Raw genomic sequence first — 13,177 nt, forward strand, 5'->3', positions numbered from 1 at the left:
TTATTTTGTTTTCTGCATTAAATTTTGATTAAATATCTAAAATTGTTTTGTTTCTACAGATGTCTAATCTTAAATTCTATTAATCTTCAACTAATTCTCTCAAAAGTTCATTTTTCTTCTTTGAAGTTGATGTATTTTTCATTATAGACATCATAATGTTGCTCCAAAACAGTTTGCTTCCTGTTTTATTGAAAGAATTATGAATGTATGTATTTTCTTTTTATCTCCCATCCTGCTGCTTATAGATTGAGTATGTATTCACTGACAAAACAGGAACACTGACAGAGAACAACATGGAATTTATTGAATGTTGTATCGATGGATTCAAATATAAAAATGTAGGAATTGAAATGTCTGTTGTGGATGGAATTCCTTCAACTGATGATCCCCATAATAGAGTCTGTGGAATGGCTGGAAAGGTAACACTGCTGTCATTTATAATTTTAAATGCAGTTGGAGTTGACTACAGTTTCAAACTACTCCATTAGTTGTGTTAAATTCATGTTTTCTCACTGAAGTTGCAAACCTATTTGTGATTCTGAAGCATTCTGTAATATAACTTGGCTCATGTCTGTACTGATAACAATTGATTTCCACTTAACGTAATTTTCCATTGTTAACCTAACTTGAGAGTTTTCAATTATATTGTACATCCATTCAATTAAGTGACAAGTAATGACCAACAAATCGACAGAAGCTATGTATTCTTTGTCTTTCCAAGTCCACTTTTGGCAGGAGAGGGCGACGGGAACCCGGGATTGATTCATAGTCCAATGTTGTTCTGTCAGTGGATCTCCCAGTTTCCAGCCAGTATAACTCATCCAAGCAAGCAAAATAAACAGTCTTTTAGATTGATTGGAAGTCATCTTGTTTAATAATAATCCACTTTAACCATCTGAAACTGCTTGGAAACTGGTGCCATGTATATTTTTTTATTTATGCATGCATATTTGTTGAAACCAATTTGGTGTAATTGGTATGTTTTCAGGAAAAAGAAGAACTGTTCCTTCGTGCTTTATGTTTATGCCACACTGTTCAGATAAAAGAAGAGGACAAAGTAGATGGCTTGGTAAAGCAGCAAGGGAAACAGTACATGTACATTTCATCTTCTCCTGATGAAGTTGCTTTACTACAAGGTGCTAAAAAGTAAGAATCTGGACATTTAAAGTGGGCTCAAAAATAATATTTAGTTTGTTAGATTGTAATTTTTAAAAATAATTTGAAAAGCTCAGCAGGTCAGGCAGCTTGTGTACTAATGTTTGCATTTGACAAATTCCTCATCATAGGCTGATTCTGAAGGTGTAGATGCATGGGATCGGTGGTGAGTTGTTATTTGGTTGGCTCGTAAAGACAGAGGGCAATGGTGAAAGGGTGTGATTCAGACTGGAGGTCTGTGATCAGTGGTGTTCCACAGGGATCGTATTTGTGATGTACATAAATGAACAGAATGAGCGGGTTAATTTGTTTACAGATGCTACAAAGATTGGTGGAGCTATGGAGAGGGATATTAAAGAATACAACAGGATGTAGATCAGTTGCAGGTTTTAGCAAGTGTGAGATATTTCATAGACTTGTATGTCAGGTGGTAAAGAAAACATGTGGCATTCTTGGCTTTATTGCACAAGGCTTGAGTATAAAAGCAAGATCCAAGATTCTTGCATAAGATGTAGAAAATTTCCTTCAGTCTACTGTAAGGCAGTCAAAGAAAGAAAAACAAAAGACCCGCCCCCACCCCCCCCCCCCCCCCCCCGGAGTTGCCGTGTCTGTAACTGGATCCTTGACTTCCTCATTGGAAGACCACAGTCAGTACGAATTGGAAACTCACCACTCTTCTCATTATGTACCCATGACTGTGTGGCTAAGCACAATTTCAATCCTATCTGCAAATTTGCTGACGACACCTCCCTCTGCAATTGGATTCTTGACTTCCTTTCAAAGAAACTTCAAGCAGTCCGGATTTGCAACAGCACTTTCAAGACCATCACATGGGGGGGCCCCCCAGGGCTGTGTGCTAAGTCCACTCTTGTTCACTCTACTGACCCACGACTGTGCGGCCGAACAGCTTGAACCACATCATCAAGTTCATTGACAACATGACTGTGGTGGGCCTTGTTAATAAGAATGAGGAGTCATCATACAGAGATGAGGTGCTATTGCTAATGGACTGGTGCAGAGCCAACAACCTGTATCTGAACATTAATAAAACTTAAAGAGATAGTTTTTGATTTCAGGAGGGCCCAAGGGACCACATTCTGCTGACCATTGACAGCTTGGCTATTGGGGTTGTCAAGAGTATCAAGTTCCTTGGAGTGCATAGTGGACTCGGCTGTTCCCTTTAACACCAGCTACGTAGCCAAGAAAGCCCAGCAGCAAAGGCTGAGGAAAGTCCATCTCCCACCCCTCTCTCCCCTCCCCCCCCCAATCTTCACTGCATTCTACAGAGGAAGTATTGAGAGCATCCTGTGCAACTGTATACCCATCTGCTTTGGAAGCTGTACCACCTCGGATTTCAAGACCCACAGAGGATAGTGAAGTCAGTAGGAAAGATCAAATATCCACAACACTCAATGCCGGAGGTACCGTAGCACTCTGGTCCTTGCGTCCAAATTGAGCAACATTTTATTTTCCCCCAAGCAAACAGGCTCCTGAATTCCCAGAACGCATGTGGATAGTGTACTGTGGACTTTTACTATATATGACTTAATGTTTTAATATTTCAATGTGTTCAACTTCTAACTTCTAAATATGCTCCGTGATCCTGGAGAAATGCTATCTCGTCTTTACCGTGCAAGCATGGTATGAACAATAAATAAAGGTGACTTGACTACTTCATGATCTAACCATTAGACACATTCCCATCTCTGTCTTCTGCAGGGACCGCTCCCTCCATGACTCCCTTGTCTACTCCTCCCTCCCCACCAATTATCCCCTTGGGTCCTACCCTTGTAACAGCAGGAGATGTTCCACTTGTGCCCACACCTCCTCCCTCTCTGCCATTCAGAGCCCCAAACTGTCCTTCCAAGTGAAGCAACATTTCACTGTGAACCTGCAGGGGTCATTACTGCATCTGGTGCTCCTGCTGTGGTCTCCTCTACATTGGAGTGACTAGATACAGACTAGGAGATCGCTTTGTTGAGCACCTCTGCTCAGACTGCTGCAATAGCTTGGATCTCCCGGTGGCCACCCATTTCAATTCTCTATCCCACTCCCTTACCAACATGGCTGTCCATGATCTCCTGTATTACCAGACTGAGACCACCTGTATATTCTCATATTCAGACTGGGCACCCTCCAACCGAATGCCATTAATGTAGACTTCTCTGGGTTTCATCGAAACTACCCCCACCCCCTTGCTTCCCCCACTGTCCCCTTTGCTTGTCTCATTTCACACAGATATGATAAATCCCACCTATCACCTTTTGTTGGTTTGGATTCTTTCCCCCATTGTTTGAATTCTGAGATTTTCTGATAGTTCCTGCATTTGCCTTTTCCTTGAAGGGCTCAGGTCCAACATGTCAGCAATATATTTTTGTCAAAAGGTCCTATGGTTGCTGAATAAACCAGCCGAGTTCCTCCAACATTTTGGTGTTTTTACTGCAATCACAGCATCTGCAACCTATCGTGTTTCCCTTAGTACAAGTCTTGTGACGCCCGTATTTCTTTCCTGATAGCAGTAAAAGTTGAACCTCTATTTTCCGGCACTATGTAGTCTGGTAACTCCTGTGATCTGGCACTTTTTGAATCTGCTGCGTTAGTACAAACCTCTTACGGACACTGTGAGACTCGAACCCTGGTCCAAATCGCTGGCGCTGTAAAGGTTGAATCTGCCACGATCAGGACCAGGGTTCGAGTCCCGATCGCTGGAGCTGTAAAGGCATTGCACTAATTACTACGTGAACAGTGCCTCCCCATAGTATTAGTTCTTGTTTTAAACTTTGTTCTACCTTTGATATATTTACATAGGGGTGTCCTTATAGGAGTTGATTTCTGTTTTCTGGCATTTTCTGCGGTCTGGCAATTGCCAGGTCCTGACATCGCCGGATTAAAGAGGCTTGATCTGTAGGGGATCCTTGATGATTACTGCTACTCTCTAACATGTAGATTTTTTTAATGGTGGGCAGAGTTTTGCCTGCAATGCTATGTCCATGACCTTTTGAAAGACTTTCCACTGCGAGGTGTTAGTGCTCCCATACCAGACTGTAATGTAGCTAGTGAACATACTTTGCACTACACATCTGTAGATGTTTGCCAAGGTTTCCAATGTCATACCAAACCTCTGTAAACTCCTGAGAATGTAGAGAAGCAGATGTATGGTACTTCATGATGACATAAGAGTGTTGGGTCCAGGAAATCCATATTTGATCATGACTGTGGGTGCTATATGTGTAGAGTTTGCACATTCATTCTGTAAGGTTGTTCATGTCCCTTGGGTGCTTTCTTATTCCCAAGACTTGGTTGTTGATCAGTTAATTGGCTTCTGTAAATGACCCATGGTGAAGGTCGGTGGCAGGAGAATCAAGTGGTGTTAATGAACATGTGAATTAATTCCAGGGGGAATAAAATGGCAGAAACTAAGACTAACAGGAAAGTTCCAAGAGCTGGCATAAACTTGAGTCAAATAGCCACATTCGATGTTGAGAAAATATAAGAGTTTATCAAGGCAATAAAAGCGATTGCAGGATCATCTCAGAGGAAATTTAATGGTGGTTAATCCTGGATCTGCCAAGAGGAGGAATGTAAAATGAATGAGATGAACAGAGTGAGGAAATACAGCATTCTAGAACTGAGATGCATGCACAGCCTTTGAAAGCAGTTTGGAATAAAACAAGAACGCTGGAAATACTCAGCAAATAGGATTGCATCTGTGGAGAGAGAAACAAAATTTGTTACAGATGAATTATCTTGCATCAGAACTGTCCATTTGTGGCACCATCTGAAATAGTTGAATTTGGTATTGATTACTGAGGCTCGCAATGTGTCTGGGTTGAAACAGGAAAACTATTCTTCCAGCTTCCATTGGACTTTGAACAGTAGAGGAGGCAAAAAAAAATTAAGAGTTGTCACAAAGCTGATATTTGAAGTGTTTTTGATATCAAGTGGTGTAATAGTGTAACAAGTTCTGATGATAAATCTTCCCTGCATGTCAAGAAAACTCCAGTTGTTTATTTTCCACAACAGGTTGGGCTTCACCTTCCAAGGAATGGAGAAAAATTGGATGAAAATACAAAATAGAGACACAGAAGTTGAAATGTATGCATTTTCTTCCTTCATAAAATTGTTGTAAATCATACCATTTAATCAGTTTGTATTACTGTATTATTGAAAATTAATTCATTTATTAGTTGACTATAGAATGTCAACTTTTTACCCCCTCCATAAATCTTCGTCCGCGAAGCCAAGCCAAAGAAGAAAGATAGAATGTACTCCAAAACATTCTAGCAATGAGGTGACCAGCTTCTGCCTTTCACGTGATTTTATTTTTTGCATGCTTGCTTCTATTTGTCTTTGCAAATTTCCCTTATCTGGTCAAACTTTTGTCATTAGCTGTACACTGGCATAAGCTGCTCACTGTTCCAGCTGTGTATTATTTCCTGCCACAGGTACTGAAGAGCTTAGAATGTGCACAAAAATCCACGATTCTGATGGATGTTCTGGGATTTTAATTATCCAACAAAAAAATTTGGTATTGTCACAGTTATTGGACATGTAAGCCATAGTCTTAATCCAGTGGGAGAGTAGTTTGATTTCAAATCCCACAATAGCAGATATATTTTAATGAAAGATAAAGAGCAGTCACTATTATATTTGTTATTTGAGCTATGATATTCATAAATTACTTTTAAATTCAATTGTTTAAGTTCTAGAACACAAGGACTATCAGTATGGCAATGATGAGACTTTTTAAAATCTGATTCACCAGTAGTTTTGGAAGGAAAACGAACCCACTTACTCAGTCTGAACATTATGCATACTTAGTTGCTCTTGAAGGGTGATGAAGAATGGGCTTCATATGTCCGCCTTGTAAGTGATGCCCAAATCTTTTAAATTAAGAAAAAAGTGTGTGGTAAGATGTGTTATGTCAATTTTTGTTAATAACTGCATTCATATTAGTGTTTTCCCTTTGAAGATTTTTTAAGGAAGGCTTGTTCAGTGGCTCTTAAAACATGAATGTGTCTTTCCTATCAAAATTAAATATTCAGATCGCAGCATTTTTTTTGAGTTTTGTAAGTCTCTTACAAGATTACTTTTATTGGCCATCTCTAAGTATCCTTGAAGGTGGTGCTGAACTTGCACAACAGCAGACCTTGTGGTAAAGGTATCCGCGAAATGTCATTAGATATAGAGGGCCAGGATTTAGATCCAGGAATGACGAAGGGACTGTGGACTTTTGGTTGGGCAGATTTGTAATTTGTTAGAGCAGTTGATCCCATGTGCTTGCTGTCCTTTGCCTTCCAGATGGAGGTGGCAGGTTGTTTGAGGTAGCTCGGCAAGTAAATGTAGTGGATTTTGTAGATGATTATGTATTGTAATTGTGGCATGAGGAATATGGGGAAATTATATTCATGGTGGATGAGTGGACGGCCAAGCAGATTGTTTTGGTGTTAAGTTATCTGATCTTCATTAGACTCCAGACTTGCTTTGCAAAGATTGCAAAGAATTTGGCATTTCAGAGGGTGATCAACGTGCTCAACCTCTGTCTCTCTTAATAAACACAAAACGAACAGTTTCTGTTGGGAGGCAGTTGCCTGGATGTGTTGGATGAGGAGTCAGCAGTGTCGTGCAGCATGGAACAAGTCGCAATGTCCAATTCATACAGGCTAACAAAGTTGGCTTTTTGAGATAGTTCCACTTACTTACTTTTGACGTGTCCTTCCAATCCATACATCTACCTAAATACCATTTGAACATTTTCCTGGTATGGACTACCTTCTGGGAAAGTTAAATCACTCTCCTTTGACCTGAAACTTCTGCCTTCTAGTTCCAGTGGTACTACTGTTTGAATAATAAGACAAAATGGATAGATTCTCTTCTTGGAGGTGGTCTTTGTTGGCATTTTGAAATACAAATATTGCTTACTGTCTCTGAGTCCATGCCTCAATGTTGTCCCTTCTGCTTCAGTTACTTGGGCGTTCCTTGTGTAGTCATCAGCAAACATCCACTCTTCTGACCTTGTACTGAAAAAATGAAGCAGATGATTGGCCTTGAACAAAAGCAGTAGAGCAGTGCAATTAGTGTAATGTAATTGCAGCCTCAGTGATCTGGGTCGAATCCAGCACTGTCTATCGAGTGTGTATGTTCTCCCTGTGTCTGTGTGGGTTTCCTTCATGTGCTCTGGTTTCCTCCCACTCTTCAAAAATGTACGAGGGTGGTAGATCAAAGGGGGTATTTGGGTGGCGTAGGCTTATAGGCTGAAAGGTCCTGTTACTGTGCTGTATATCTAAATTTAAAGTGCTGGTCACACTGCATCTATGCATTGGGAATGGTTCATGTCTCAGGTCAAAGATACTTCACCAAAAGTAGGAAAGAGGGAAAAAGGCTGTGTGGGACAAAAATGAAAATAAGGACTGTCTTATAGATTATAAAGGGCAAGGAAATAGATCAGATGATGATGGCTTTGGAAAACAGAATTGCAGTTTCTTCAATCAGTTAGTGAAATCTGAAACCAAAGGTGAAGTACTGGAAATGCCCATCAGGTCAGCTAGAGTTATAGAAAGCAAAAAATAATTAATATTACCAATAAATAACCTTCCAACAGAACCATCCAGTTTTAATTCTACAAAGTGGTCACTCTCTATGTTTGGTTCCTCCACTTTGGAGACCATGGCAGAAAAACTATCTTAAAAATGCCAAATTGGAACTTATCTTCATTTGAGGGGGCTGCTGGGGTTCCTGGATGGTAAAAGATGTTGTATTTCCTGAGGTTGCATGGGAAAGGGAGATGGTCAGTTGAAAATGGAAGAGAAGATACACGAGTTACAAGGGGAAAGTCCCTTCAGAATGCTTAAAGGGAATGGGAGGGAAAGATGAATGGTGGCAGAGTCCAAAGAGGCATTATGAAAGCTGTGAAAGATGGCTCATTAAATAGAGATCCGTAGGTAGAAGGCCTAGAGAATTTCTCCTTGCTCTGCCTAGGAGAAGGGGTGAGTTGTACCTTCAGTTAATTGTCTTTTGGCAGAAGGTCAGAATTGGTGGGGGGGGGTGGTGGGGGGGAGGATGACAGTTAATCAAGTTGCCAAATAAACTTTGTTTATCATTTGTGATTTTTGCATTTTCAAAGTGTTTCAACTGTTGGTACCTTTTTGAGGCCAAAAGTGGTGTTTTCTTACAGGTATGAACTTCTGCAAGTTCTTAACTTTGACTCTGTTCGTCGACGCATGAGTGTAATAGTGCAAGATCGTTCAGGTAGCATCCTCTTCAAGACCAAGTTAAAAACTAATTGCCTGTAACCTTAAAAATAATAAAAGTTTTTATAGAAAGTCGTGATTAAATTTTGATTGCTTTATTTTGCAAAGTTTGATTAAGGTGTCATAAACACTTTAATTTCTGGTTCCCATGCAGCATTAATCTGGTATTTTTATTTTTATTTAAACCACAGGAAAAATTTTCCTTTTCTGTAAGGGAGCAGACTCTTCAGTTTTTCCCAGAGTGAAAGCAGGAAAACAAGAGGAAATAAAATTCCATGTGGAACACAGTGCGGTGGTAAGATCCAGTGTGCTAATGTGGCCTTTCTAAGTGATTTTTCTGACGGTTGGGATTTTTTTCCCCCAAGTGTTATGCATGTAGATTTTCATATTAAATATAAAGGCCTTCATACACACCTGAAACATTGACTGCCCATGGATGTTGTCTGACCTGCTGTGTTCCTCCAGAAATTCATTGTTTGCTTGAAATATTAAGGAACGTTTTGGGCGCAGACCATTTCGATCGTGCATTGGCCTTTTCTGGAATCCTCTTTTCTGCAATTTCCCAACCACCCGCAAAAAAAAAAATGTTTTGAAGAACATGCATTGGTTTCATTCACGCATTATCAAAGTTTGAGCTGCAGATTCCAAATTAGATTGGTGGTGAAGAACATGCAAAAACAATATTTTTTCTTTGGGTTGTTAAAATTCTCTCGAAGATCATAGTTGGCTACAGTTGAAAATCTTTAGGGGGAAAGAAACCTTCAATTTTTTTCACCCCCCTGTTTAATTTCCCCTTGGAAAATTACTCTTCTAAAATTCCATTGAGTATTTGATATTGGATAATAATTGTAGTGTTACAGGGAAGTTCATTGGCAGTTGCCCCTGAAGATGAGCTTCCCATTTTACCATGAATACATGGTAAAAGTGAAAACCAGAATCCTATCTTAATCTTGTATAGGTAATAAAGGGTCTTTCTGTAGGTTATAAATAGAGCAAGGTAAACCTCTCGGGTGGAAACATGCATGGAATTATTTTCCCATTTGGATCTCGTTACTGACTAACCTTTCTTTTAAATTGGCATTTAGATTTTGATCGTGCTCATTTCAATTAAATGTTCAATCTATAAACGTGTTTAAACACAGTAAAACTCCACCAAGTGAGTGATTTGCTATTTGTATCAATGTAATGATATTAAGTGGAAAAAAAAGTTCTTGTTGCATGATTTTTCCAGGATGGTTTAAGAACACTCTGCGTCGCTTATAAAGAATTTGCTCAGGACGAATATGACCAGTTCAGTACACAGCTTCATGCTGCTAAAATGGCCCTCAAAGACAGAGAAGAAAAATTAGCAGAAGCTTATGATAACATTGAAAATGATATGCATTTAATTGGGGCAACAGCTGTGGAAGACAAGTGAGTCTTTTGAGTGATCATTTATGTTGATACTCCAATCTATGCAAGCAGCCTTTGTCCTTGTGTGTAGCTGGATTACATAGTTCTGCCTTTTGGCAGAAGGGTGGTTTGATGATAAACTTTGTTTATCTGCCTGCTTTCCTATGTGGACTCCAAGTGATATTTGTTAATAAGGTGGTGTACTAATTTGTGGAGAGGAAAACAGTTCAAGACAATGATTTCACAACATTTGCAATATATAGCTCTGTTTCTGTCTCCACAACTAATGCTTTACCCGCAGTGTATTGGGCAGCATTTTGTTTCATTTCCAATTTCTAGGACCTGTGGTATTTTTCATTTGTATCTCCAGCATATTCAATTATTATTTCACCATATATGGGTGATGCCAGAAATTTTGCATTTGATAATAGACCTTTGGCTATGTCCTTGCATGTGCTTTGATTTCTCCTTGTTTATTTTTATTGAAGTCTGTTCAGATGCTGAGGGTAAACTATAGAATTTGGACTCTGTTTTCATAATTACAACTATTTGAACCTCCAATTAAAAGTGTAGCACATATTGCAAAACCATTAACAGCTGAAATGATGCAGAGGGTCTTCTCTCTACAAGATTGAGTCTTGGATAACATAGCAGTCCATTATGATAGTACAGTTTGACCTGATTTCAACTAATAGTGAAAGAATTTTTTTTTTTTAATTGTATATATTGAAAATCTGAAATAAACCAGATAATTGTGGAAACATTCAGCAGATCAGTCAACATTTATGGAAAGAGAAAGTTAATATTTCTGTTTTGTGCTCTTACCACATTATATGTTGAGTGTTTCCAGAATTATGTTTTATTTTAACTGATGATGGGTGGTTGCTGAGCTGAATTTGATTTATTTCCACAATTTTGTTTCCTCAGCTTGTGGAATTATCTTTCATCCAGTAATAGGCATGCAAGTTAAACCACCACAATGCTGAATCAGAAATAAATATAGGGCTGCTTGGATATTAGGTTGGTGAGTCTGAAGGGTACACACATGAGTATTTTTCTTCAGAAAAGTTGATGGTCTTGATGACATTTGGGATTGCTTGATACAGCTTGTTTTCAGTGGGAATAAAAACTATTGCTGAGCTTTTCCATTCTTCTAATAATCATTCCAGCTTGACAACTAACCAAATGGAAATGTACAAGAGCAAAACATAATAACTCATCTTATTTTTTGGTTTCATTGTAATAAATTTGTGTTGCATAGGACAATAACCTAACAGCAAAGGCTAGTGGAGCTATATAATCAGACAAGCTAAAGATGTCCCAATTGTTAAACCCATCTGGTCAGTTCATAAACCTGAGTAATCAGAGAGGGGGAAAAAAATGCTAGTTTTCAAACCAAACCGGTTTAATAGAATTGAAACTGCTTGATTGTTGTAAAATCCCAAATGTTTATTGATGTGCTTGAGAAGCACATCTGTTGTCCGTAGGTGCTTTAGTGTTTTGATCATGCCCCCAATACCATCCCCCCCCCCAAAATCTGCACCAAAGTTGCTGATTCTTTAAATTCTTACTGATGTGGCTGGGTTTTCCTATCCAGGTTAACTGGGTAGGAGCAGTAACTGCTAACTGTGCCAAACATAATCCTGTAATTGGAAAGAAGGCAACTGATACCACAACATGAATCTTCCAGGCTTGATCATAAACATCTCAGCCACTAATGGCCAATGTAGCTATCTGTTTAAATTGTGGGAAAACCTGATTAGAAGGATGATTCCGAGAATAAAAAGATTATCGTATGAGGTCCATTTGACATCTCTTAGCCTATACTAATTAGAATTTAGGAGAAGGGGGGGGGGGAGATCTCATTATTTCCCATGGTGGGACAGTCGGACAAGAGGGCACTATTTCAAGATTGAAGGGTGTCCACAGAACGGAGATGAGGAGGAATTTCTTCAGATAGAATGGTGTAAATCTGTGAAATTGACATAGGTGGTTGGGTTTATTTAAGGCAGCAATTGATATCATCATGTTTTGCCAGGGCATCAGAGGTTATGGGGAGAAGGCCAGGCAGGGGGGGCTGAGTGGAAAAATGGATCAACTCCTGATTAAATGGTGGGCAGACTCGATGGGCAAAGTAGCTTATTTCCACTCCTATTTCTTATGGCTTTATGAAGGTGCATTTTCTAGCTACTAGAAAGTGACTCCTCATTCAACATTTCCCATTGTTATACTTGCTGCACTGTTCCATTGTCAAGAGGAAGGTGATGTGCAAAGTCATTTCTGCTCACATCACGTCACCCATAAATATATATTACACAACTGATTATATTTAAATCTTTTTCAGGATGTACTCATTTTAAAAATATTCTGCCTTGGGTTCATAATCCCCTCGCTGCTGATTCAGGAATCCATGTAATAGAGGGACAATCTTTGGTGAGAGTGACCACAACTCCCTCAACTTCATCATAGCTATAGACAAGGTTAAACTGGGGAAGGGCTAATTATGAAGGGATGAGGCAGAGACTAGTGAGAATAAATTGAAAACAGATTTTTAAGGGTGAAAGCACAGAACTAATGTGGAGGAAGTTTAGGGACTAACTGTGCAGGGTTCAAGATAGGTTTGTCCCAATGGGATAAGGAAAAAATGTAGGAAATGTGAACCATGGCTGATGAAACAAGTCAGGCAACTAGTCAAGAGGAAGAAAGATGCATGCATTAGATGTAGGAAGCAGAAAAACAGGAAGAGCTCAGAGAATTTGGGGAGGAGCCTTCAGCCAGGAGAGTCACTGAAAATCCATGAGTAGTTATTGATATCTATCAATTTATTTATCTATTTTTAAGGGTTGCTTTTTAAAAAAAGTAGGTTAGGGGCCTAGTGCACAGGCACATGTAGTTGGTCAGGCAGTAGAATTAAAAAAGGAAGGATAGCTTACCTTGCTGTTCAGTTGGTGAGGAGCCTTCAACCAGGAGAAACTGGTGACTGCTGTTAATTGATTATTGTGAGAGGGATTAATTGGGTAATTGAAAAAAATTAGCAGGACCAATAAAAAGGAGGGCTTGCTAAAGGAGCAGCCTAGTGAACGAGTGGGACTTTGAGGCTTTGGTTTGAGTGGCTTCGGCGAGCCTACTACAAAGAAAGGTAAGGATAGAGTGATTTAAGTGCTCTAATTACATATAGGTAATGGAGTCTGCCAAGGCAGTAGTGTGCTCTGGTTGTGGGAAATTTGGGACAATACACTTGTCCCTGATAACTACAACTGCAGGTGGTGCATTCAGCTACAACCTGACTTAAGGTACTGGAGCTATAGTTGAATGAACTGCACATCTTGGGGGAGAAAGAGCTAGCTGCAGACAGTAGCGTTGGGGAGGCAGTCACCCTT

At 39.5% G+C, this 13,177-nt stretch overlaps 1 protein-coding gene across 10 annotated transcripts in view; it reads left to right on the forward strand.

Annotated features, from left to right (window-relative positions):
* The window catches only part of LOC138740624 (phospholipid-transporting ATPase IG-like), a 130,830-nt gene that overhangs the window by 76,914 nt on the left and 40,739 nt on the right, over positions 1-13,177 (forward strand). For all 10 annotated transcript variants that reach the window (XR_011343076.1, XR_011343077.1, XM_069893534.1 and 7 more), the window contains 6 exons: positions 246-419; positions 989-1,146; positions 5,179-5,250; positions 8,330-8,403; positions 8,597-8,700; positions 9,637-9,818. Coding sequence is in view for 8 of the 10 variants with exons in the window: in XM_069893534.1 (XP_069749635.1) it covers positions 246-419; positions 989-1,146; positions 5,179-5,250; positions 8,330-8,403; positions 8,597-8,700; positions 9,637-9,818 (764 nt within the window). In the remaining 2 variants the exon portion in view is untranslated. The remainder of the gene's footprint in view (positions 1-245; positions 420-988; positions 1,147-5,178; positions 5,251-8,329; positions 8,404-8,596; positions 8,701-9,636; positions 9,819-13,177) is intronic.

Source organism: Narcine bancroftii, chromosome 8 (assembly GCF_036971445.1).
Source record: "Narcine bancroftii isolate sNarBan1 chromosome 8, sNarBan1.hap1, whole genome shotgun sequence".
Lineage (NCBI taxonomy): Eukaryota > Metazoa > Chordata > Chondrichthyes > Torpediniformes > Narcinidae > Narcine > Narcine bancroftii.